Raw genomic sequence first — 23,514 nt, forward strand, 5'->3', positions numbered from 1 at the left:
AGTAGGGGAAGACATGGCAAGGTACAGGCACAGGTAAAGACTTCCTAAATAAGACCCTGGAAGCTCAGGAAGTCAGGCCACAAGGACGAGTGAAGCATCACAGGACCAAAGGCACCTGTATAGTAAAGAAAGTAGCTAATACAGGGAGGAGGCAGCCTGCAGACTTTGCCAGTTACACAAAAGAGGATTGAAAACTAGAATATAAAAAGAAATAAAAAACCAAACACCAAGAAGACAAACAACCCAAACAAAAATGGGCTGGGGAACTGAGCAGAAGTTTTCAAAGAGGAAATACAAACGGCTAATCCATGCTTTAGAAGTATTCAGCACTGTTAGCCACCAGGGAAATGCGCAGGATCAATACTCTGAGATTCTACTTTGCCACTGTCACAATGGTTATCATCCAGAAAAAAAATGACAACAGATGTTGCCCTGGGTGTGGATAAAGAAGAATCCTGCCTGATTTACTGTTGGTGGGTGCGATGTGGGGAAGCCATGGTGGGCATCACTGTGGAGATTTCTCAAAAAGCTGAAAACAGAACTGCTGAATGACCCAGCTGCTCTCCTCTGAGGCATTTATGATAGAGCTGTATGTTCATTCATGAGTACAGCTGTTCTAGACACAATAACAAGGGAATGGAATCAGCCTAGATATTGACCAACTATTGGTGAGACAATGAAGTTGCAGTGCACATACTCAGTAGAATTTTTTTTTTTTTGAGACAGGGTTTCTCTGTGTAGCTTTGCGCCTTTCCTGGAACTCGCTTTGTAGACCAGGCTGGCCTTGAACTCACAGAGATCCACCTGCCTCTGCCTCCCGAGTGCTGGGATTAAAGGTGTGCACCACCACCATCCAGCGAAGTAGAATTTTATTTAGCTGTAAAGTACAATGGAATTATTTACAAAAATGTACGCAATTGTAAAATACTCTCTATGAGATGAGGTAATTCAGGCCCTGAAAGACAAAAGCCACGTGTTCTCCATTATATGTGGATCTTAGCTAATAATTTTTAATACATGTGTAGAGTAAGGAAAGGTAGAAGCCAAAAAATTAGAAAGGGCCCCTATAACAGGAGAAAAATTACTTTCATTAAATAAGACAAAACAAAAACAACAAAACACAAAGAATCAAAACACCCAAATAGTTGAATCACAGTAGGTATGGCCACATGTCAAAATGGATGAATCTGGAGGATATTAGGCCAAGTTAAGTAAGTCAGTCAACAAAAGGTGAAATGCATGGTTCCCTTCTACAGCAGGAGTTAGAAGGCCAAATTCACACTGTTAGGAGCAGAATGTGGCTGCCATTTGGCTGATGTAGGGTCTTTTCTATGAGTTGAAGCTATGGCATATGTTTAACAATAATGTCAGCCTATTTGATAATATACAACTATGAACTTAAGGTGGTAAAATTTAGTGTGTGTGTGTGTGTGTGTGTGTGTGTGTGTGTGTGTGTGTGTGTAAGAAGGGAAATAAGAAGAAACCAGGCACATAGGCATCTATCTACCTTGTCAAAGAATATATAATTCTATCAGGGTCAACAAGATGTTTTCATTCCACTTTAGAAGATGAGAAAGAACAGCTTCAAGCACTACGAGGCTGCCAGAAGCCATGCAGCTCTAACAGTATTCAAACATAGTCACCTGAATTACTAAGCGGCCATCTGTTACAAAGCTTTGCTGTCTTAAAAGACAGTACAAAAGCCTGGCCTGTCTCTGCAAGAACCCATTGACTTTGTCTACCATGCCAATTTACACGGAACAATAATCCCTCACTGGGTGTTCTTGATTCTTATCACCTTACATAATTGAGTTCTCCTGACATCAGTCATGCAAGCCTTACCAGCCCTTATCAACATATGTTAGAACTCAGTCTGGGAACGACTGTTTCAAGTAAAAAGCCCCAGCATTGAAGTTTCCTTTGCAACGTGTATCTCAGGATCTCAGTTTCTCACTCATGCCCTCAGACCCACTTAGGACATTAAATCTTATGAATGCTTATGAAATTATTCTTCTGTCTCATTACTTTTAGTTTCTGTTTAATATATTCTGTTTCAATATAAAGGAAGAGCAAAATGATTGTGTTTGGGTTAAATGTTCAGTCAATAAAATGTGTCAAATGCCTCCTGTAAAACTGAACTGATGACGGCATTCAAGCCCATTAATGCATTCATTAGATTAAAATCTAAGGAGAAGTTAACAAATGATAAGAGCATTAGGGTATACTTTGAAAAATTAAACTGGACTAAACAGCTAGCCAGGGAAGAGGGTTTCACACTTTTCAGTTGGTGTTATGGGGCTATATGTGAAACAAAAGCAGATAAGAAACAGGAGTTACTCCTGTTTCTCAGGTGCCACCAGCTAACGGTTTCATGGGGGTCATCTGCATATGAACCGCAGAGGTAAAGAAAAAGCTTCCATTCTGTTGATGGTTAGTGATAATACCCACCTTCTAAGACATTTATAGAGTATTAAATGTTAAAAGCACAAAGTCTTAAGAAATCTCTACAAAGTACATAGGGGAACATGGTATGTGTTAGCATGGCTTTACTGCATTTCATTCAGTGTTTAACTGTTAAAAATAAACCACCAAATTATCTGAAAATGTTTCTGTGCATTTACAACTAGGGCTATTTTTTCATAGAGAGTACCATGTTTACAGCAAGAGCTGACACTTTGGATCCACCTGAATCCAAAGAAGGCACAAACATCACATGCTCCATGTAAAATGTAGAAAGTGGTACCAGGCTAAAAGGATAATTGTAGTTTGATAATCCTTGACAGCAACAGAATGTTAAAGAATAAAGAGTTAATAAATAATAGCAAGCCAGGTACGGGGCACAGATTTTAACCCAGTACTTAGAAAGCTGAAGCAGGGGCATCAAGAGATCAAGGCTAGCCTGAGGTACAGAGAGAGACTCTGTCACAAACAATAAATACAGATAAGTCAAAAATGACAGATGAAGTCATTATCTAACTAATGTTAAGGAAGCAAAGAGCATAAACTAATAAGCTAATGCCACTTTTTAAAATTTATTTTATTTATTTAAAGTAGAAAGCAGAAAGAGGAGATTTATTCAATGTGGTCCTTTGGGAAGGGGAACCAAGGGATCCAGTGATCCCCCAGGTCTGCCTTCAGGGTCCTGAAGTGAGGTAAAAATTGAAATAGAGGGCCAAGAACATGAATATCTAAAACATCCCATTCAAGGTGCCGCCTTGTAATAAAACAGTCAACATCCTACAGAACTACAGCTTCGGACACAGAAACCTGAATATTTTTCAATGGTAGGTTAACTACAGCACAAGCAGAATGGACTTCAGTTATGCCCGATCTAAAAGCTATTCCTTCTATTCTTCAGTTGTCTAAAATCAGTGTAAAGTGTTTGTTAGCACTAAATGATTAATGTTTGTCTCTTACCACCCACTTAATGTGGGGTCAAATCAGACTATTGAATGTGAATCTTTCTCTGGCATCATGGAACAATGGAGAACAAACCACCAAATTGTTAATCAACAATGACTTTAAAAAATACCATACTTTTGTTATAAAAGGATGGGCTGTATCAGTGGACATGCCATTTTGAAAAATAACACTTTCTGTACATTCTATGATACTGCAATCATGAATTTTTTGGATGATCTTGGAAGGCCATTTCAAGGCACATATTCAAATCATGTGCCTGGGAATTGCTTAGGCTGTACTCTGAAGTCTTGTCAACGTAACAAAGCATTTCAAACCTTGGACTGTCCCCAATCTAATGTCCATGTTACTTGAAGGGACTTTCAGAACCTTTACCTACTTCCAGTGACACTCTACAGCTTGGGAAAAGAGCAAGAAAATTAGCATGAAGAAAGTGATTTTGTAACTTCACTCAATCTGAATGTTGTAATAACTTCAATGGCTCAGTCAAACTAAGATCACAATTCTATGGAGATAAATCTAGAAAGAAACAAAATCCATTACTCTGTGAGGTCTTCGATCTTCTTCTCCACTAACGTAGGTGGAACATTGGAGACAATGACCTGCATATCCAGCTGATTGACCACTGATACCTGAGAAGGGAAAACAGAACATATTTAAGTCCTGATCATGGGAATTTATATTTTAGGTACTAATATTGTCTGTTCCCTACTATCTACAGAATTTGTTGTTTCTTGTTTTTAGCTCATTGCCAGATGATTTTTTTTTGAAAAATTATGTATATTCCTATTGGCATTAGGAATAAACCGCTGTTGGGAGTACTTGCTATGGATCCAGAAATTACATGCTAAGAGGATTTCATTATTTTGGCTTTGAGTCTGCTTTTTAAAACTCTATGATGACTGTGGTGGTTTGAAATCATGTTTGAATGCTTAGTCACCAGGGAGTGGAGCCCTTTGAAAGATTAGAAAGTGTGGCTTTGTTGAAGGAAGTGTGACACTAGGGGTGGGCCTTGAAGTTTCAAAAGCCTATGGTAGGCCCAGAGTCTGTCTGTCTGTCTGTCTGTCTATGGATCAGGATGTAGCTCTTAGCTACTGCTCCAGTGTTTGACTGCATGCTGTCACGTTCTCGACCATGATAAGGGACTAAACCTCTGAAACTGTGAGCAAACCCCCAATGAAATGCTTCCTCTTATAACAGTTGCCATGGTCACGGTGTCTCTTTATAGCAATAGAAGAGCGACAAAGGCAATGGCAACAGGAATGGAGTTTTGTTGTACTTGATTTCATCAGTAAGGAACACCCAGCATAATAGGCATACACTGTTTAGGATTTCAAAACCTCAGCAGATAATTTACTCATTGCAACTGGTATTCTGAGGTAAAACAGGGTAGAATGTCTAATTCCACAGGATTCTCACATACAGTCTCCTTGTCTATTTTGTCAACTGTAATCTGGAGATGCATGCATATAAATCTACAGTAGAACTAATATGAGCTATTTTTTAGCAATTGTTGATGGATATGTTATATTCATGTAGTAGTAGTACTCAATGAGTTCCTTCTGTTATTATATAAAATAAAAGAAGTAATTCCATGCTGACTACATTCTATTTTATATTTCTTCAGAACTCTACAGGTTTCAACTTTATCATCAACTATCACAAGTAGTTATTGATATTAATCCCATTTAATTATGAAAACTATAAGAAACCTGGAATATTTGTTGCATGATTGTGATGGCTAGTTTTATGTCATCTTGACACAAGCTAGAGTCACCTCAGAGAAGGGAACCTCAGTTGAGGAACTGCCTCCATAAAATTGGTCTGTAGGCAAGCCTGTAGGGCATTTTATTAACTCGTGATTGATGTGGGAGGCCCAGTTCATTGTGGGTACTATCATCCCTGGGCTCATGGATCTGGGTGATATAAGAAAGCAGGGTGAGCAAATCATAAGGAGCAAGCCAGTAGCCGCACCCCTCCGTGGTATCTGCATCAGCTTCTGCCTCCAGATTCCTACAGGCTCTGAGTTCCTGCCTTGTCTTCCTTCAATGGACTGTGATTCCAGGTATTTATTTATTTTTATTTTTTTCCATGAATACAAATATTTATTTCTACATTCTTTTTTTTCTTTTATTTTACAATACTATTCAGTTCTATATAACAGCCACAGATTCCCTTGTTCTCCCCCTTCCTGCCCCCTCCCCTTCCCCCCAGCCCACCCCCCATTCCCACCACCTCCAGATCAAGGCCACCCCCGAGGACTGAGATCGACCTGATAGACTCAGTCCAGGCAGGTCCAGTCCCCTCCTCCTAGACTGAGCCAAGCGTCCCTGTATAAGTCCCAGGTTTCAAACAGCTATCTCATGCAGTGAGCCCAGGACCTGGTACCACTGCCTAGATGCCTCCCAAACAGATCAAGCCAATCAACTGTCTCACCTATTCAGAGGGCCTGATCCAGTTGGGGGCCCCTCAGCCTTTGGTTCATAGTTCATGTGTTTCCATTCGTTTGGCTATTTGTCCCTGTGCTTTATCCAACCTTGGTTTCAACAATTCTCGCTCATATAAACCCTCCTCTTTCTCACTAATTAGACCCCATCCCTGGACACCAGCCACTTCTGGGATTCCAGGTATTTAAATCTATACTCCTCAAGTTGCTTTCGGCCACAGTGTTTTATCACAGCAATAGTATCCCTAACTAGGACAGAGATCAAAGGTTGTGCCTTAGTCATAGCTTAATAATCAATCTTGTTTAAGTGAGAGCTGTGTGGCTCCATAGCTTGTACACACTGAACTGTTGCCAAATAATTTATACAAGAATGTGAAGTCAAGTCTTGAACAATCCTTTACATGTCCATGTGCTACTACAGCAGTATTAGTGCATGTACACCAGAACCATAAACTGGACACTGTGGGTTAGTTATAGTTAGCACAGAATATCTCAACATGATTTATGATAGGGAATACATTCACGCTGCCATATAATTCTTATATTGGCTCCAAGTTATCTATATGCATTTACTCATAGATGGGGGGGTTAAAAAGCCTCAAGGAATCAGACAGGAAATTTAAATAACAACAGTAGACAAGAGAATAATTGACAGGAAGTAGTAGAAGTCTGCAATCTGAGGGCATACACTGCTTTGAAAAGGCCAGGCTCTGTTGGCTTCCCCTGAGCAGTGCCAAGTAGAAAAAGCAGCCCAGACATGCTGTATCACTTAGATTTCTAAGGAAATAAGTCCAAAATATTACAGAAAATGTCCACAACTCATTAGGAGACTGTTTGAATTTAGTGTGAGTCTAATATTTTGTGAGTCTAATAAATCTTCTCAAAGTCTATATTAGGAATCCCTTTGATACATCCACAGGCAAGCAGTGGGCACTGGCAGTTTGAACTCTCCTTCTCGTTATAGATAGGTGGACCCCCATGCACAGAATTTTTTTCTTGTTACTGAGTTTTTAGCATCTAGACTTGATGGAATGAGCAGCACGTGATGCTGACAGTTTGGATTCGGGTGGCAAGTTTAAATGATAAGACTCTGCTTTATGTAGGAAAAAAATGAGTCAGTTGTGGTGGTGCATGCCAGTAGGATTTGTTGAAGGAGGCGGAGGCAGGAGGATCATAAGTTCGAGGCCAGCCTAGGATACACATTTAAAAAAAATGAAAATCACACTTGGTAATCAGGCATATCTTCTGGTGGCTGTCCATCCAGATGTTTCTGTTTTCCAGCTGGGAACACAGCAGGAATGGATTTCCCATCTTAGGGAGGCCATGGGATAAAATTAGAGGGATGTAAACACTGTGTAAGAGACAGTAGTGTTTTTTGTTTCTATCTCCCCATCAGAATAAAGAAGCCATAGAAAGGGCAGAAACATGGGTCTGAAAGAGCCTGTCAGTAAAACCACAAACCCCTATTGCAAGAAAGCTACCAAGAAACCAACAAAAAAAATTAGCTCTTATTCTTATATCATAATAGGGCTTTAGTCATGACAGCTATGCTACTAGAATTTTGGAGATTTTTGGAATACAGTCTTTCTATTGTCATACAGAGCTAAGATATAATAAATCTATCCAAGATTTCTACATGCTCAGTAGAGTCTCACAGAGGACAATGAAACATTATTATGTTAGTAGTGTATGGGTTCAGAGAAGTTGTAGACTTTGCATTTAAATACATATGTTCTGGTTTTCTGTAGCTTACCTCTGAGTAAATGTTTAGAATGCAGAGTCTAGTGGTGTGGGAGGAACTTCATTGGAAAGCTAAATTTGGCCATAGGGATACATGTGACTCTATCATTTGTCAACTAAGGATATAAATGGGGTCCTTATCATTCATAAGGACAATTAACTTACCAAAAAGAATTTTCATTTGTTAGTAAGATTTGGGCTGATTTTGATTGTACCAGAGGACAAGGAAGTAAGGTTTCAGGTCCCTGGAATATGCATGTATTCACTTACAACTTAAATATTATTATCTTGACAAATTTTGAAAAAGAATTCTTAGGGCATAAACGAAATATAGGTAAGGGATTAACAAATTGCATATCAGAAGAACAATTATCTTCTAGGTATAAGGAACAATTCTCTTATAGGTATAAAGAGCAATTACTTTATAGTTGTAAAGGCCTGAGCTAAATTCTCATCACTGGACAAAAATATACATCTATTTTTAATAAATTAAGAGTATATATCTATTTCTGATAAGTTAATAAATTTAGGCTGCTATAACTCTATAATTGGTTGGCTCTGCCTTACCTTTGAACAGGTATTTTAAATTTTCGGATAGCTGGTGTTGAACAGTGTAAATATTTTTACTATTCATATGAGGAGAATAATACATTATAGCTTAGGTTCTAGTCTTTAAGGAAATCCTGGGTTCTGAATTTTGCTTTTTTCAGCATCCATACCAAGCATATATAAGCAATTTAGAGTATAACATTTATCTTAATTCTCCATTGCAGTCACTATGCAAATATTTCCAGAAATTTATAATTTATTGTATCATAATTTAAAAATATCCTTATATAATTGCTTGATTTTTCTCTCTATTGGCTGATTTAAAAATTTCATAAATATTCATTTATATCACTGTTAGAGATGCTTTAAGTGATAGAGTAAAATTAATAAGTGTGGTCAAAATAAAGAGAAGTATATGACTTACAAAGGTCTAAGGACAGAGTTTTACTATGTACTAGGTCCTTTCTTATGAGCCATTTTCTTTACCTCCCCACTCATTCTTATGAAATTCAACATTTCCATTTTATCTAACAATCACAAAATCACCAATAACTGACCCTATGTAATTTTAAATTCCCTGGGTTCCACATCAGAAAGATAAATGCTAGCAAAATTGTTTTAGTCATGCTTTGAATCAAACATTTAAAAATAGTTCAACACATGTTTAACACAATCCCAGTATGCAACCATTATAAAACTCCTCCACTCCTAAGGTAGGTGGTTGACTTTATTCACAGAGTCTTTGGAATTCAGTTTCATCTCAAACTCACAGCAGACCTCACTGTGGCCCAGAGCAGGTCTGGATGTGGCACCTACACAAGGCTAATAGCTAGTGTTTGCACACACTTGTTCTCTCCTCATGGAACATAATTGTCCTTTACAACTGGACTTGGCTATGAACTTACTTTTCATGAAATGAAATGGGTGGGCTAAGAGCCTTTTAGGGAAACTGTATATTCTTCTTTGATATTGCACCAGAATTCGAATGTTTACACAATCCTGGATTCCATTTGAGATCTGAAGCAATGATTACAAATATGAAAGGCTATTTGTTTTTTTCTTATATTTTTATAATTTTTTTGTTTGTACTTCAAATTAATATTTTGTTACTTCTGTTTTTGACCACAGTCTCACATAACCCAGACTGGGCTTGAACTCTGTGTGTAGTTGAAATTGGCCTTGAATGTTTGATTTTCATGCCACCCAGCTCCAAAAGTGGAATTGCAGGAGTGTACTTTCATACTCAACTCCATGAATGCATTTCAACATGTTGTCTTTGCCATTTGGATAATATTAGTTCATATTTTTCAAATACTGACACATTTCATTACACAGTAGGAAAAAAGAAATGTTTTTTAATACGAGCACCAATCTCACCAGACAATCTCATAGTCATTGGATAATGGGAAGTTGTCAAGTTCACAGTGGGGGAGACTAGCTTTCCAGTGCTGTGATTTCAATTGGAGAGCTCCAACGCCATCTGTCATCAGGAGCAAGTGCTGCCAGTTGTGATCCTCGAAATGAAAGGCTTACTTCATTAAGTTTTTTTATAAATGCCTTATGAATACTCAGCTTGAATAAACATATTTTGTCTCTAAGTTGTTCCTTGAAATAAAAATATCTATTCTATTCTAAAAACTGGGTAGTTCAATTTGAATCATGTTTTTCTTGAGACAACCACAATTTCTTATTATACTTTAATTCATCATACAAAATATTTAATGATGTTTGATAGCTAGACATGACTGTTGGGAAGACAGAAGTTATGTAGATAGGTAGATAGATAGATAGATAGACAGACAGACAGACAGACAGACAGATAGATAGATAGATAGATAAGTAGGTAGATAGATAGTGTCTGGTAGTCAGGAATAAGCTCTGAGGTTTGAGCATTTTTATTTACTACATAGATGGTGTTTTAAAATTATGGTAGCAAAAGACTTGCCAAGTCAGTGAGAGATGACAAGAAAGAGAATTAGCCTGAGCCATGTAAAGCAAAAATGCTACCAGATGAGAACAAAATAAACCAAGAAAAGAAAAGAAGTTATGAGTGATGTGGTAAACAAGCCAAAGGTGTGAGCCTGCAGTGTACTAGATAATGAAAGTAAGCATGCATTGTGTACATTGTCTCAGACAGTGTCAGCATGGGCATTGATCCAGCCGAAGGAGATTCAGAATTCTATGGCTTTTCCAAAGGAGCACAATATAAATAATGATGTTGTGGTTGCATATTGACTAGACCATTCTGCTGGCTGTAGAATGGGAAAAGCACCTGTGAGGGTTTATCTAAGTTGAGAGTGTGATGGGATATGAGCATAGTGGTCAATGAAGTTAGTGGAGTCCACCTGCCCTGACCACAAGCTTGCTGTACAGTTGCTTGGGAGCCCCGATAATATAAAACACAAGAACAAAAATAAATGTTTCTCTCTCTGGTTCTTTCCTCCCAAGTAGACATGTTTTTATGGACAAATACTCCAAGTGCTTTGACTCTGCACACTGACACTTGCTCCCATAACACTCCAAGGATTCTCAGGGCCAGGTGCTGCATTGTTAGCCTTCCCAGTTCTGATGCTTCTGTCTTCTTAGACTAGGGTATTTTGTCACCTTTTCTGGATTCCCATCATGCAGACTGACAATATGGGACTTTTTAGCATCAATGGGCCTGTGAATCAATGTAGTCAATCCACTGACTTTGTTTCCTTAGAGATCATGAGTAAGGAATACATAAGGAAAGGAAGTTAATTTTTATATCATGGGCCATTCATTTTAATTGATAAAGTATTATGTATTTGGTAATCAAGTATGGGGAACATGCAGGTTTCTCATAAGAGAATGTATGAGAAGGAAGCAATTCAGTTAGGCAGATTGCATGTCCTGCTGGGAACAGGAATGCTGAGTTTGTCTGAATACATTTGATATTGTGATTAAGGGCAGGAGGTTCAAAGTGGAAGTTTAGGGGCACTCGTACAGGTAACTGTGGCTTCCAATGATGAAAAAGGGTAGAGGGCAGAGTCATTAAGGGATGGAGCTCAAGGAAGTGTGACTGTGGAACACTAGAAGAATAACCTCATTAAAAAAATGGAAGAGGTTGCAAAAAATAAGTCAGGAGAGCTGGAAATAAGGAGCCCAGCTAACTAAGCTTCCTTAAGGTATGGAGCGGGAATCACGAGGGTGGAGGTTGGATGCTGAGGAAGGAGTAAGGATTGAGAGGTGACCACACTTGGGTAGCATGAGAACATGACAGACAGAATGAGCAGAGACTCCACATGAACTAAAGCCCTCCCCTGAGAAAGTAACAGTAAGAAATGGGGTAAAAAGTGCCTCGTCTAACATGAGGATCATTACCTTCTCCTCTTACTAATCATCTTCAGTGACAACCCGCTGCTTTAGCACAGGGTTCCAGGGTAGTTCACGTGGCTTTTGTGTCTCACCTAAACCACTGACTTCTCTAGCCCCACTCATCACCCAAGCTCCCTCTCATGCTCTGTAGACGGAGTGAATAGCCGTCTCTTACTCACTCAACCTTGTCTTCATCTTGGTTTTGGCACCTATCATCATCACACCCTCTGCACATGGACTTTATTTGGCCTTTCTCTTAACTAAAAAGATTGCATGCATTGCTATAAAAATCACTTTTGAAATGACTTCTCTGATGCCATTTGCTCGTAACAGAAATATGTATGTGTGTGTATATAAAAAACACATTGTGATTTCTTTTAGATGAATTTGTCTCTTCACAAATATATAAATATTTAATAAGTGTCCAGATAAAAGTAAATACATATGATTTAAGCACATGGTTTATAATTTCTATATAACTAATTTGAATTTCAAACAAAAAGCATGAACTTTACATTGGTCACATCTCTCTATTGAATTCTATTCATATTATATATAATGGTATATATATATTATATATGTAAATATATATAATATATATTTATATTTGCTTGTGTTTATTTTAGAATATCTTATTTATACTTAATATACTGACTTTATTGTTTAGCCCTACAATGTACATATCTTAAATAACAAGAAGGGGAAAAAGTACATTGTCTTATATAAGGTTTATAGACCTATATTTGATCAAAAAACTATGCCACCCATAACATCTAATGTGTGAAGTCTTCTCTGATAATACTGACTTGCTCTTATTACAATGAAGCTTTCTGTTTTGAAGGAGAGTACTGTCAACATTCAAAAATTGATGTATGTTGGTATATGTATGGTAACTGGGGTTTTCCATCACCAAAGAAAAAAATTATCCCTAATGCCTACATGTAACTAAAAGTTAACTAAATGAGAGCTGAACAAGATGTACAATTTACTAGGATATACAAGGGAATAGATGGATTTTACTTGATTCTTTCTTGATATGATAGATACTCAATAATCATCCTACTTATAACTGTTATTAGTTTCATCAAAGAAAATTCCAAACAACCTCTATGTCCAAGTTAGAAGAGATGTGTACTTTGATGTTAGATTTTTTTGGTTAAAGTTAGAATTCAATTTCCCTTGAGATGATCTCCCCCTGAAACTGTATTCAGCCTGAGAGAAAGAAAAGACAGGAATACTCTTTTATAGAGATACAAGTAACACAGTGAAGCATCATCTCTACCATCACTGGAGGTTCTGCTCTAAAAGGAAAATCACATATATTGGAAAACGTTACAACAAAATGTTTTATGTTTTTTAATTACAAAGGCCAAACATCTTGATGAAAATTTAATGACATTTATATTTCAGAGAGTCTATTTCAAAGTAGTATTGAAAGTGCTGATAGCTGAAACACTCGCCCAGGGCTAGAGTCTCGTGTCCCTCCCTCATGCACTTACCAGCACGTCAGCTTTCCCACTCAACCCCTTCCCGTAGTCGTCAGTTGCAATCACTTGAAACTTGAAGTAGGATCTCCTCATGTTGTGGAAGAGCATGGCTGTCTTGATGAGTCCTGTGTATGTTTCCACCACAAACCCCTCTTTGCCCTCTTTAATGGGTGGTATGATGAGCCTGTAGGCCATGGCACTATAGTTTCCTGTGTCCCTGTCGGTAGCCTAGGAGGGAAAAACCAGATAATAAATCATCAGTGAGAAAGAAGCAAAAGCTTGCAACTGGAAAGCTTATTTCCACTTCCAAGGCTACTTGTGTAATAGCACAGTACATTTCTCCTAAAATTCCATTTCTCTGAATATCATTATGCAGATGCAGAAGATACATCTGCATAACAAATAGTTCTCATCAGAAATGATCCTGGCTCCAGGACAGTTGTTACAAAAGACCAGGAGTCAATCAATCAATTTTTATATATCTGTCAGGATGAGTTCAAACTCAGGCTATGGATCCAAACTATGGGCACAGTGGGAACTATGGGCTACTTGAAGAACATCATCACAGGGCTGTGGGTTTTTTGTTTGTTTGTTTTCAGATTGGTCAGGGATCTTTTTTGTATTTATAAATACTTTTCTATAGAGTTTTTCATTAATATATTTTGGCCACGTTTTTCCTCTCTCCCAACTCCTACCTCCCTATTCACACAACTTCCTGTTTTTTTCTCCCTCTCTCCAAAACAAAACAAAACAAAACCAAAAGTAAAATCAAAACAAACAAAACCCACACTTTTGACTTAGCATACAGCCTAAGGGGTAGGAGATATAAACTACTGTACAGTGATATATCAAATCATAAGTCAAACATCATAGTTTTAAACAAATACATTTATGGATATATGAGTGAGTGCTGACTAGTTTCTATTCTAGCAAGATGAGAATAAGATAGATGTCAACTCTCTTTTGTGATCCTCCTGAGTTAACAAGGTTTCTGGCGATAGAGTGACAGAGTACAGGCTTAAATTTTTTATCATTTAGGTTTAAAAAGGGATACTCAGATTTTCCATTTTTTCTTAAAAATGGCTGTGAAATATAATTGCATGGGTTCTATGGCTTCTATTTAAGGGAAAGTTTTCAAAATGTCAGCTTCAGAATTATTTCAAAACAATCACTCAGAAAAGATATCGTTGAGGCTGGAGAGGTTCTCAGCGCAGAAGAGCACTTGCTGCTCTTCCAGAGCGCCCAGGTTCGGTTCCCTGCACCCACATGAGTGCTCACAACCAGCTGTAACTCCAGTTTCAGGACATCTGATGCCCTCTTACATCCTCTGCAGGCACCAGGCATGCAAGAGGTGCGTAGACATGCATGCAGGCAAAATACCCATACACATAACATTAAAAGTATTTTTAAAAAATTATGGGCCTTATTATAAAAAGTAACTTGAAATAAATAAACATATCATATACTCCAATTAACCAGACCCCAAATCTATACATTCCAATTAACTTTTATACAGTTAGAACAGGCATTTGGAATGGAAGCCGTGAAACTTCACATTAAGTTTTCAACTTTTGATATTGAACATGTAACAAAAAAGGTTAAATACAAGAGGACGAAAAAGGAGTGAATGCAGGTAATGTACACGAGTTACAAGAGAAGATACAAAGCTGTTTCTCTAGTTCTAATTTTGTCATGGATTATTTTTTGTTTTCGGTAGTAGATATGGAAATAAAATGTATTTAATACTGAAACTATATTAAAAATGGTGGATATGGGAATTGGATAATGCCATCAGGCTGTATGTAAATTATTCAGGATATTTCATCTTTCATATTTCCATTTCCATTTTTTAGAATTATTTCCCATTACATACATTACACAGTCATTCTTTCATCATTGTTTAATTTAAAACATCATATTTTAAGCATTTTTAATTGCATTAAAACTCTAAGAGCTGTATTAAAGTAATTTAAATAGTAAGAAAAATATTGCTGAGGAAGCTACTGTTACAAGTTTATAGATTAGTGATGTCTAATAGAAGGTTCTGGGTGCTGATAGAAACCATCCCAGTATGTCTGATCCTTACAGCAGAAATCAGCCATATACGACCACCGAGAATTTGAAATGAGACTAAGGCGGCAAAAGAACTGGGATTCTGACTTGACCTAACTTAATCACATGAGTGGTAGTGTTGGTATATAGACAGTGACAAGAATACATAAAAGCCCACATACAGTAAGGTATAGTACACACGAGTCGGCTTCAAGTTTTATACATATTCCAAACACATGAAACATTTCAGGATAGTCCCACCTACACACAGGGAATGTTATCTTATACTACATAACACAGCTATTTCAACTCAAGATAAAAAATCATGACTGTTCTAAGTTGCTGTCCTGGTGAATTCTGGTTGCCAACTTGACTGGATGTAGAGTTACTTAGGAGACGCGTCTGTGGGTGTGGCTATGGGGGCATCTCCAGAGAAGTTTGAGGAGGGAAAGTTGCCCCTAAGTGTGGTCAGTACAGTCCCCTAGGTTAATGCCTCAACTGAACAAATGGAGAAATGGAGGAAGCCATGTGGTCACCAGGATTCATCTCTGCCTGCCTTTTGACTGCATGTGTAATGTGTTCAGCTGCCACGATGCCTTCCCAGGAGGCCATGATGGGCTTTATCATTGGACTGTGAACCAAAGTCAACCTTCCCTTCTTACTTTGTTTTCATCATTGTATCCTCCCCCCCGCCACCACCCCATTTCCCCAGTGTTCTGTTTAGCTGAACTGGGTTGGGGTGTTCGAGTTCCAGGTAAGAGATTTCAGCTAGCATTTCATTCCCTTTCACAGGAGAAAGAAAGAGTAATTAAAGTTAACCTTTTAAAGCTTTAAACCATGGTGATTTTATTCATTTAACAAAGGATAGCATAAGAAGTTAAAAAAAATGCATTCACAACCAAAATTAAACTCAGAATCTAAACCAACTAACATGAGATGTACATGTCCGTTCCATGAGTAAATTTGCTACTAGGGTCAGGTCAGAGAGGCTTGGACAAGGGGCTGGGAAGACGGCTCAGTTGGTAAAGCAACTGCCTTGCAAGTGTGAGGCCCTGAGTTTGATTCCCAGATATCACATAAAAAAGTCTGGGCATGGTGGTGTGCATATATAATCTCGGTATTGGTGAGGTAGAGATGGCAGGATCCCTGGGGTTCACTGGCCAGCCAGTCTAGCCTACTTGCTGAGCTCCAGGCCAGTGAGACACTGTCTCAAGGTGAATGACATCCAAGGAACAAGACTTCAGATTGTCTTCTGGTTTCTACATGCACATACATACACACATACAAACACATGCACACAACATACACACACACACATATACACACACACACACACACACACAAAGATGTGATCCACTCCACTTTTAACTTTTGATTAGCATTAAGATTTCTCTTTAAGTAAACAATTTATTGTTAATGTAAGCTCTTAGTACAATAGCCATGCCCAAAGTGTACCCAATTATGAATGTACAAAGCAATAAAATTTTGAAAAATATGCATTTCTATGAGACTAGTATGTGTCTTAAGAATCAAAACACCACAGCTATTCATGTCTACATGCATGCCTCAGTCACACCCATCTCCCTGTCACACCCATCTCCTTGTCACACCCATCCCTGTCACACCCATCCCTGTCACACCCATCCCTGTCACACCCATCTCCCTCAGGGAAACCACCCACCTGGCTGCACTGCTCAGGTTTGCTCAGTTTCAAAGTTTATATTGGTAGAATCAGCACAAGTTCTACTTTATGACTCAACTGTTTCACTAAGTTTTGTGTTATGAGGTTCAATCCTGTTCAATTGTTACTTATTTATTTATTTTTATTAAGAAATTTTTTATACACTAATCAAAGATCCTACTCTTCCCTCCTTCCACTCCCCCCAGCCTCCCCCTCCCAACGCTCCCTCCACTCCTCTCCACAAGAAGGCAAGGGGGAGGCACATCCCCTCCCCCTGCCTCAAGGCTGCATGAGGTGTTCCATCATAGGTAATGGACTCCGAAAAGCCTGCTCCTGCACTAGGGATGGAATCTAATCCTAGCGCCAGGGGACCACTCCAAGCCCATCAGGCTACACAACTGTCTTGCCATGCAGAGGGCCTAGCCCAGTCCTATGCAGGCTCCACAGCCATTGATCCAACTTTCATGAATTTGCACTAGCTTGGTTTTTGTCTTCTCTGCAGGTTTCCCCATCATGATCTTGGTGCACTTGCTCATAGAATCCCTCTTCTCTCTCTTTGACTGGACTCCTGGAGCTCTGCCTGGTGTTTGGTTGTGGATCTCTGCATCTGTTTCCATCAGTCACTGTAGAAAAGCTCTGTGATGACAGGGTATTCACTGATCTGGTCATTGGGATAAGCCAGAGCAAATGAATGGAACTAGAAAATATCATCCTGAATGAGGTAACCTGGACTCAGAAGGACAAACATGGTATGTACCCACTCATAAGTGGATACTAGATGTAAAGCAAAGGATAACCAGACAACAACCCATAGCTCCAGAGAAGCTAGCTAACAAGGAAGACCCAAAGAGGAATGCATGGATTGCCCTTGGAAGGAAAAATAGATGAGATCTCCATGAGTGAAATGGGAGTGAGGGGTGGGCAATGGAGGGTAGGGTATGGGGCATGAGAACATAAGGAAATGGAATGGTTGAGCTGGGACAGGGATGGAGGGGGAGAGCAATGAAAGAGATCCCACGATAGAGGGAGACATCGTGGGGGAGAGAGAGAAACCAGGTGTTTGGGAAGTTGCCAGGAATCCCCAAGGATGACCCCAGCTTAGACTACTAGAAATAGTAGAGGGGGTGCCTGACTCCTGTCCAGTTTTAAGATCAACACTAACAACACCATGATACTTAGATAGGAGGGATGGCCACTCTACAAACGTGGCGGTTGCTTAGTCATTAAAGCTAACTCACACAGTTCCCACTGACTAACGTCCCATTTCAAAAATTGTTTTGCTTTCTAATTTATTGCATTATGAAAACTATAACACAGTCATGTTTCATAATAAATGACTGAAGGGCTTTTTGTTGTAAACTTTTTCTGAAGCAAATCATCATTTGATATAAAACTCAGAAATATCATTTAGAATTCTACAGAGTGTGGTCCAAAAAACAGTGAAAATGAGGTGCAATTTTTAAAAAGTAAGTATTGTTAGACATTTGAAGCTCTGAAGCTCTATTTCTGTATGTTATGCAATGATAGCCCACTTTCATTCCCTCTTTCAAGGTGCACCATGTGGTGGTATTGTGTTTCCCCAAATATTGTGCACCCTAATATACTTATCTGGGGTCAGAGACAGAACAGCCACTAGATACAAAGGCTAGAAAATGGTGGCACTCACACCTTTAATCCTAGCATTCCAGAGGCAGAAATCCATCTGTTCAAGGATACAGCCAAGCATGGTGTCACATGACTCACATCTTTAATCCCAGAAAGCGAGCCTTTAGTCCCAGGGAGTGATGGTAGAAAGCAGAAAGGTATATAAGGTGTGAGTACCAGAAACTAGAAGCATTTTGGCTGGTTAAGCATTTAGGTTTTGAGCAGCACAATTCAGCTGAGAGCCATTCGGATATGACGACACAGAGGCTTCCAGTCTGAGGAAACAAGATCAGCTGAGAAGTTGGCCAGGTGAGGTTAGTTGTGGCTTGTTCTGTCTCTCTGATCTTCCAGTGTTCACTCCAATACTTGGCTCAGGTTTGACTTTATTAATAAGAACTTTTAAGATTCCTGCTACAGCACGATCCTAAGCAATCTACTTTAAGGATCTCACTTCTGGAGATGGTCACAGGACAGGGGACCTCTCTCCCCTCTCTATCAAGTATGTAGAGTTGAATGTTGGTTAACTACAGAGTAAAAGTGGACAATTCTCGTGGCTGATGACCTTCGGACCAACACACAGCACTTCCAAGTTCCATTTAGGATCATAGCCTCTCTAGGAGACATAAGTCAGATGGCTTGTAGTCCATTACCTGTAGTCATACACAGACAAGAACCAAATGTTCTCATGAAGTAAATGATAAAATAGAACATGTTTAAATACATACTGACTCACTTCCAAAGTGCCAGTAACAAGATTTAGAGTACAGTTTGAAATCTGGCCTAGGATGTGAACAGGCAGCAAACATCTCTGCACTGAATGCATCATGGCTGTCTGCTTCCTGCTTTTAAGGTCTTTACATTTATTTTGTTTGTTTACTCTTACATCTTGTTTTATATTGAGAGAGACTTCAAAGTCACTTTTAACTTGTGTTTCTTATCCATCAATGAGATGAATTATGTCTAACAATATTATTATAAGCACATATATTACATATATATGCTATATTACATGATTGTGATGTGCTGAAAATTATGCTTATGTAATTATAGCTAATGACCAAGAACATCATGACCATTAGAGATATTTGCTATTAGAGCTGTTAAATACATATTGTAATAACAAGAAAGTTTTGCTTTTCTGTAATATGCTGTGTCTCAATAAGTACAGACATTTAAGCACTCAAGAACTCAATTTAGACTCATCATCTTAGACATGTAAGATTATAACTCTGCTAAGAAAGTAATATATTAATAATTTCTTTCATATTGAGGTCCAGTGCATGTACTTGGTTTTCATAATCACGTTTCATTTTATTCATGTTTTCTTTATTGTTTCCAGATCCCTTTTGACTCAGTCTTGCAAACCTTCTTCCTCCACTGAAACACACACACTTATGTAGAGAAAATACTCTCTCCTTCTTACTGAATTCAAGGACATTGGTATCTAGCTCTCAGTTTTCCTCTTCAACTTATTAATTCTTTTAAAGTGCAGTTTTCATGGAGATGGCATACTTGGCAATTTATCTTCAATTCTCTGGCCAGTGACACTCCTAGACCAGTGAGCTGCTTGAGAGTTGCTCTAGTGTTAAATCTCACAGAGGCACTGGCCCTGGGGAAATGCTCTGTCTCAGGAAGATAAAACTTCAGTGCGTACATTTCTGACCGCGGTGCACTCCTCACATCTGAAACCTCTGATGCTGGAGAATTTTCACGTTTGCCCTCTCCCTTGAGACATTAGGTTTGGAGTTCCAGCCCACTTCCGCTCTGTTGAAGTCACACTGTGGTTATCTTGTTTTTGTACCTTCGATCAATTGAGCCATTAGTTTATACCTGAAGATTTAAGACTGAAGATGGAGAATTTAAACAACCAGGAAAACCAGTGTGACCAGAACCTCTCCATCTGAGTTTCAAACTATGCTTTTGCTCCATTCAGAAAATCTTTTCTGTAAACAGTGATGTCTGACATCATAATTCAGCCCATTCGTCAATGTGCATCTTCTTCAGGCTCCTCTAGAGATATGCACATTCTAATTTACATAGAATTTCAGGACATCAAGTGTGACATTTCTCAGCTGTTCACCTTAGAAGCAAAACATCTTTACCTGTGCCATCTGTCAGCTCTTGGAATCTGAGAGATGCATTCGACCCTCCTCCCCCATGGAAGGCACGTTCACCAGGATCTGAGCCGCGCCCAGTTCTCCTCATAAGGAACATATTATCATTTCCCTGTCATTTTAACCTTTTCCTCTTCAAACTATGAAACCACATTTGTCTTTCCCATTAAGACAAAGCAAAGTTTTTATTCTGATGCTAACCACACCACTGTTTTCACAGTTCAGTTCTCTACCATTTCTTTCTATAATTCCTATCCACTACTTCATCCTTGAAACACAGTCAGACCCGAGCCTCTCCAATGAGAGCAACTATCCCAGGTCAGGCTTCAGGAGCTCAGACTCAGATCTACCAGCGCGTGCTCTTGCTGGGCCTGTGTGTGTGTGTGTGTGTGTGTGTGTGTGTGTGTGTGTGTGTGTGTATAACACTGGTGTGCAATCCGCTGTCAGCTAACATCTGCCCACTATTCACGGTTTCCAGTGCTGTGCTAATATCTGCCCACCATTCATGGTTTCCAGTGCTGTGACACCTCAAACGCATGGTCTCACTAACAGTCCATTGTTATTTCACAGGAGAACGCTGGAGGCCAGAGAGATCAGTAAACTATTGATAACTACACAGGTTGCTAGTAGCATAAGCAGGGTGGGTCTCACTCTAAGTCCACTCTATCCAACATGTCAGATGACCAGGGATTTAAACACTCACGGAAAAGAACAGAAAATGAAAGATGAACCACCCTAAGACTTTTTCCTGGATGCAACAAGGAGATGGAAAGAACAATAAACACACATGCCGGAAGCTAAGTGTTTTTGCTTCTTCCAATGCTGTTGAAAAATACCCCTATAATGTGTATAGAAGCTGGCCTTTGGATAGTGATTGGTGCATGGGGGTAGAGTCCTATAGGAGGTTCTAAGATCCCCTTTATCACTTCTGCCATGTAAAGGCATAGTGTAAAGACAGCTATGTAGGAGCTAGAGATATAGCCCCAGTGAATCTGTTGATGGGTAAAAATTGCTAATGACCCAGGCCCAGGAGAAAGAATTTATCTTGCATGTAAATCCCTCAGTTATAAATCCCAGAATGGATAAGTAAGAACAGCAACACACTAAGTAAATGTTATTATTTACTTGATATTTTATTTTATTCAGTTTTTTTTAAATAGTGTCTCATTATGTGCTCTAGGCAGTCATTGGACTTGCCATACTCAAGGCCCAGCCTCACATGCTGTGATTATAGATATGTGCCAAGAAGCCTGGCTAAGAATACAAAACTCTAAGGTGAATGGTGGTTTCTGCTTAGATGTCTCCTTCTTCCCTTCCTTCCTCCCTTATTATGAGTGGCTGGGAGAGCAGGTAGCAAGGTGTGTTCATGGAAGAGAATTTAATATGACTCCTTTCCCAGGAAGTAGAAATCTCACTGTAAATGGAAGAATATTCCTCTCTTTTATCCAGCTGTGTTTTGCCATCACCACAAAACCGCAGTGAGAGTTGCCCAGCTTAAACCCTAACACCGACTGCAGTGGGCCAAATTCTCCTGGAGATCCCATCATCAAATGCATCCCCCATGTAGGGCTGCAGTCCCTCTTCACACACTACCGCTTTGCCCAAGGCAAGAGAAAATAATCAAAATCATAAGGTCCTGTGGCCCTGAACTCTGCTTGATTTGATGGGCAAACCACAGTCTGGGAATTTAAGACCAATGATGTACGATGAAGCATGGCTTATGACTCTGACTGAGCGAGCCTTTTTCAAAAATCTCAACTCCCCATAGGAAGCCTTATCTTTTTGGAGGGGGATAGTGGGTGGGTTGGGAGGGGAAGGTTGGTGGGGAGTGGGAGGAGGGATGAGAGGGGGGAATCTCTGGTTGGTATGTAAAATGAATAAAAAAATTTCTTAATAAAGAAAAAAAAGAATTGAAAAAAAAGAGAAAAAAAATCTCACCTCAAAATACACCACACGTAATTCTAACAAATAAAGGTTCAAGAGAGATTAAAATTTCAAGTAAAACAAATTTCAAAGAAGAAACAAAATAGTATGAGGATGTTGAGATAAAGGAAAAGTCAAATGCATAACTAAGAAGACTTTAAATTATTTAAAATTCATATAAAGAATGGGAAGTAGATGAAGACAAAATACCTTTCAGAAATGGAAAATAAATTATTCCATAAAAATCTCATTATAAGTTAATATTTTTAAAAATATAAATTGTTACAAATACACAAAGGACTACTTTCTTAAAATTGGAGAAAATTCATAAATAGTTTCATAAAGGCACAAATAAATAAATAAAAACCATAAACCTGTTTTATCATTTATTAGGTCATAAAAAGAGAACAGCCAATAATTTTGGCTAAAGTCATGCTTAAAAACTAAAACAGACTCATCAGAAAATTCTAAATGAATCATATTTTCTTAAAGAGTTAGTACAATGTTAACCTGTTTCTTTATAATAAAAAGGTCATACAGGGTCCATGACATAGTTACCAGGAGGAAGGGGGAGCCTGATGAGTAGATTTATTGACTTTTATATTTTCTCTTGGTGAAAAGAGGAAAGTTATGTCTGGACTTGCTTGGAAAGAAGCCAAATTTGGATATTATAATTCTACTTGCTTTAATTATATTTTATAATGAAAACTCAGACACAGGCAACCACTTACACACTTCTAAGACCTCATCTGGAATTTTTGATGTGTACAGGTGCCCAACATTAAGAGACAACCACCAAATAATTGCTTCTATCATGCAGGGAATAGGTAAGACATTAATTTTCTAATAGCCTTAGTAACTGTTCCTCTCCGTTGCCTAAATGAATACCACGGATGCAGAAATATTAGTAAAATAATTAGTGATGTCCTAAAACTTCCAAACCTATTAAAGTCCAATAATGGAGCTTTAATTTCAGCTTTTCAATTACACCCATTTCAAACTTTAGCTGCACAAAAATCTTGCTTTTCCCAGAGTGAAAGTGATTTAGAATGTAGGGCCCAAAACTCACACCTCACATCCACCCACTGATGTGGGTGTCAAACTGTGATTATTAGAGGC

General features: G+C 38.7%; 1 protein-coding gene across 9 annotated transcripts in view; it reads right to left on the reverse strand.

Moving 5' to 3' along the window:
- Positions 1-23,514, reverse strand: part of Pcdh15 (protocadherin related 15) — a 1,398,279-nt gene that overhangs the window by 49,223 nt on the left and 1,325,542 nt on the right. For all 9 annotated transcript variants that reach the window (XM_037199986.1, XM_037199987.1, XM_037199980.1 and 6 more), the window contains 2 exons: positions 12,994-13,209; positions 3,964-4,052 (listed from right to left, as the gene is read on the reverse strand). In XM_037199986.1, the coding sequence (XP_037055881.1) occupies positions 3,964-4,052; positions 12,994-13,209 (305 nt within the window). The remainder of the gene's footprint in view (positions 1-3,963; positions 4,053-12,993; positions 13,210-23,514) is intronic.

This window comes from Peromyscus leucopus, chromosome 16_21, assembly GCF_004664715.2.
Source record: "Peromyscus leucopus breed LL Stock chromosome 16_21, UCI_PerLeu_2.1, whole genome shotgun sequence".
NCBI classification, from domain to species: Eukaryota; Metazoa; Chordata; class Mammalia; order Rodentia; family Cricetidae; genus Peromyscus; species Peromyscus leucopus.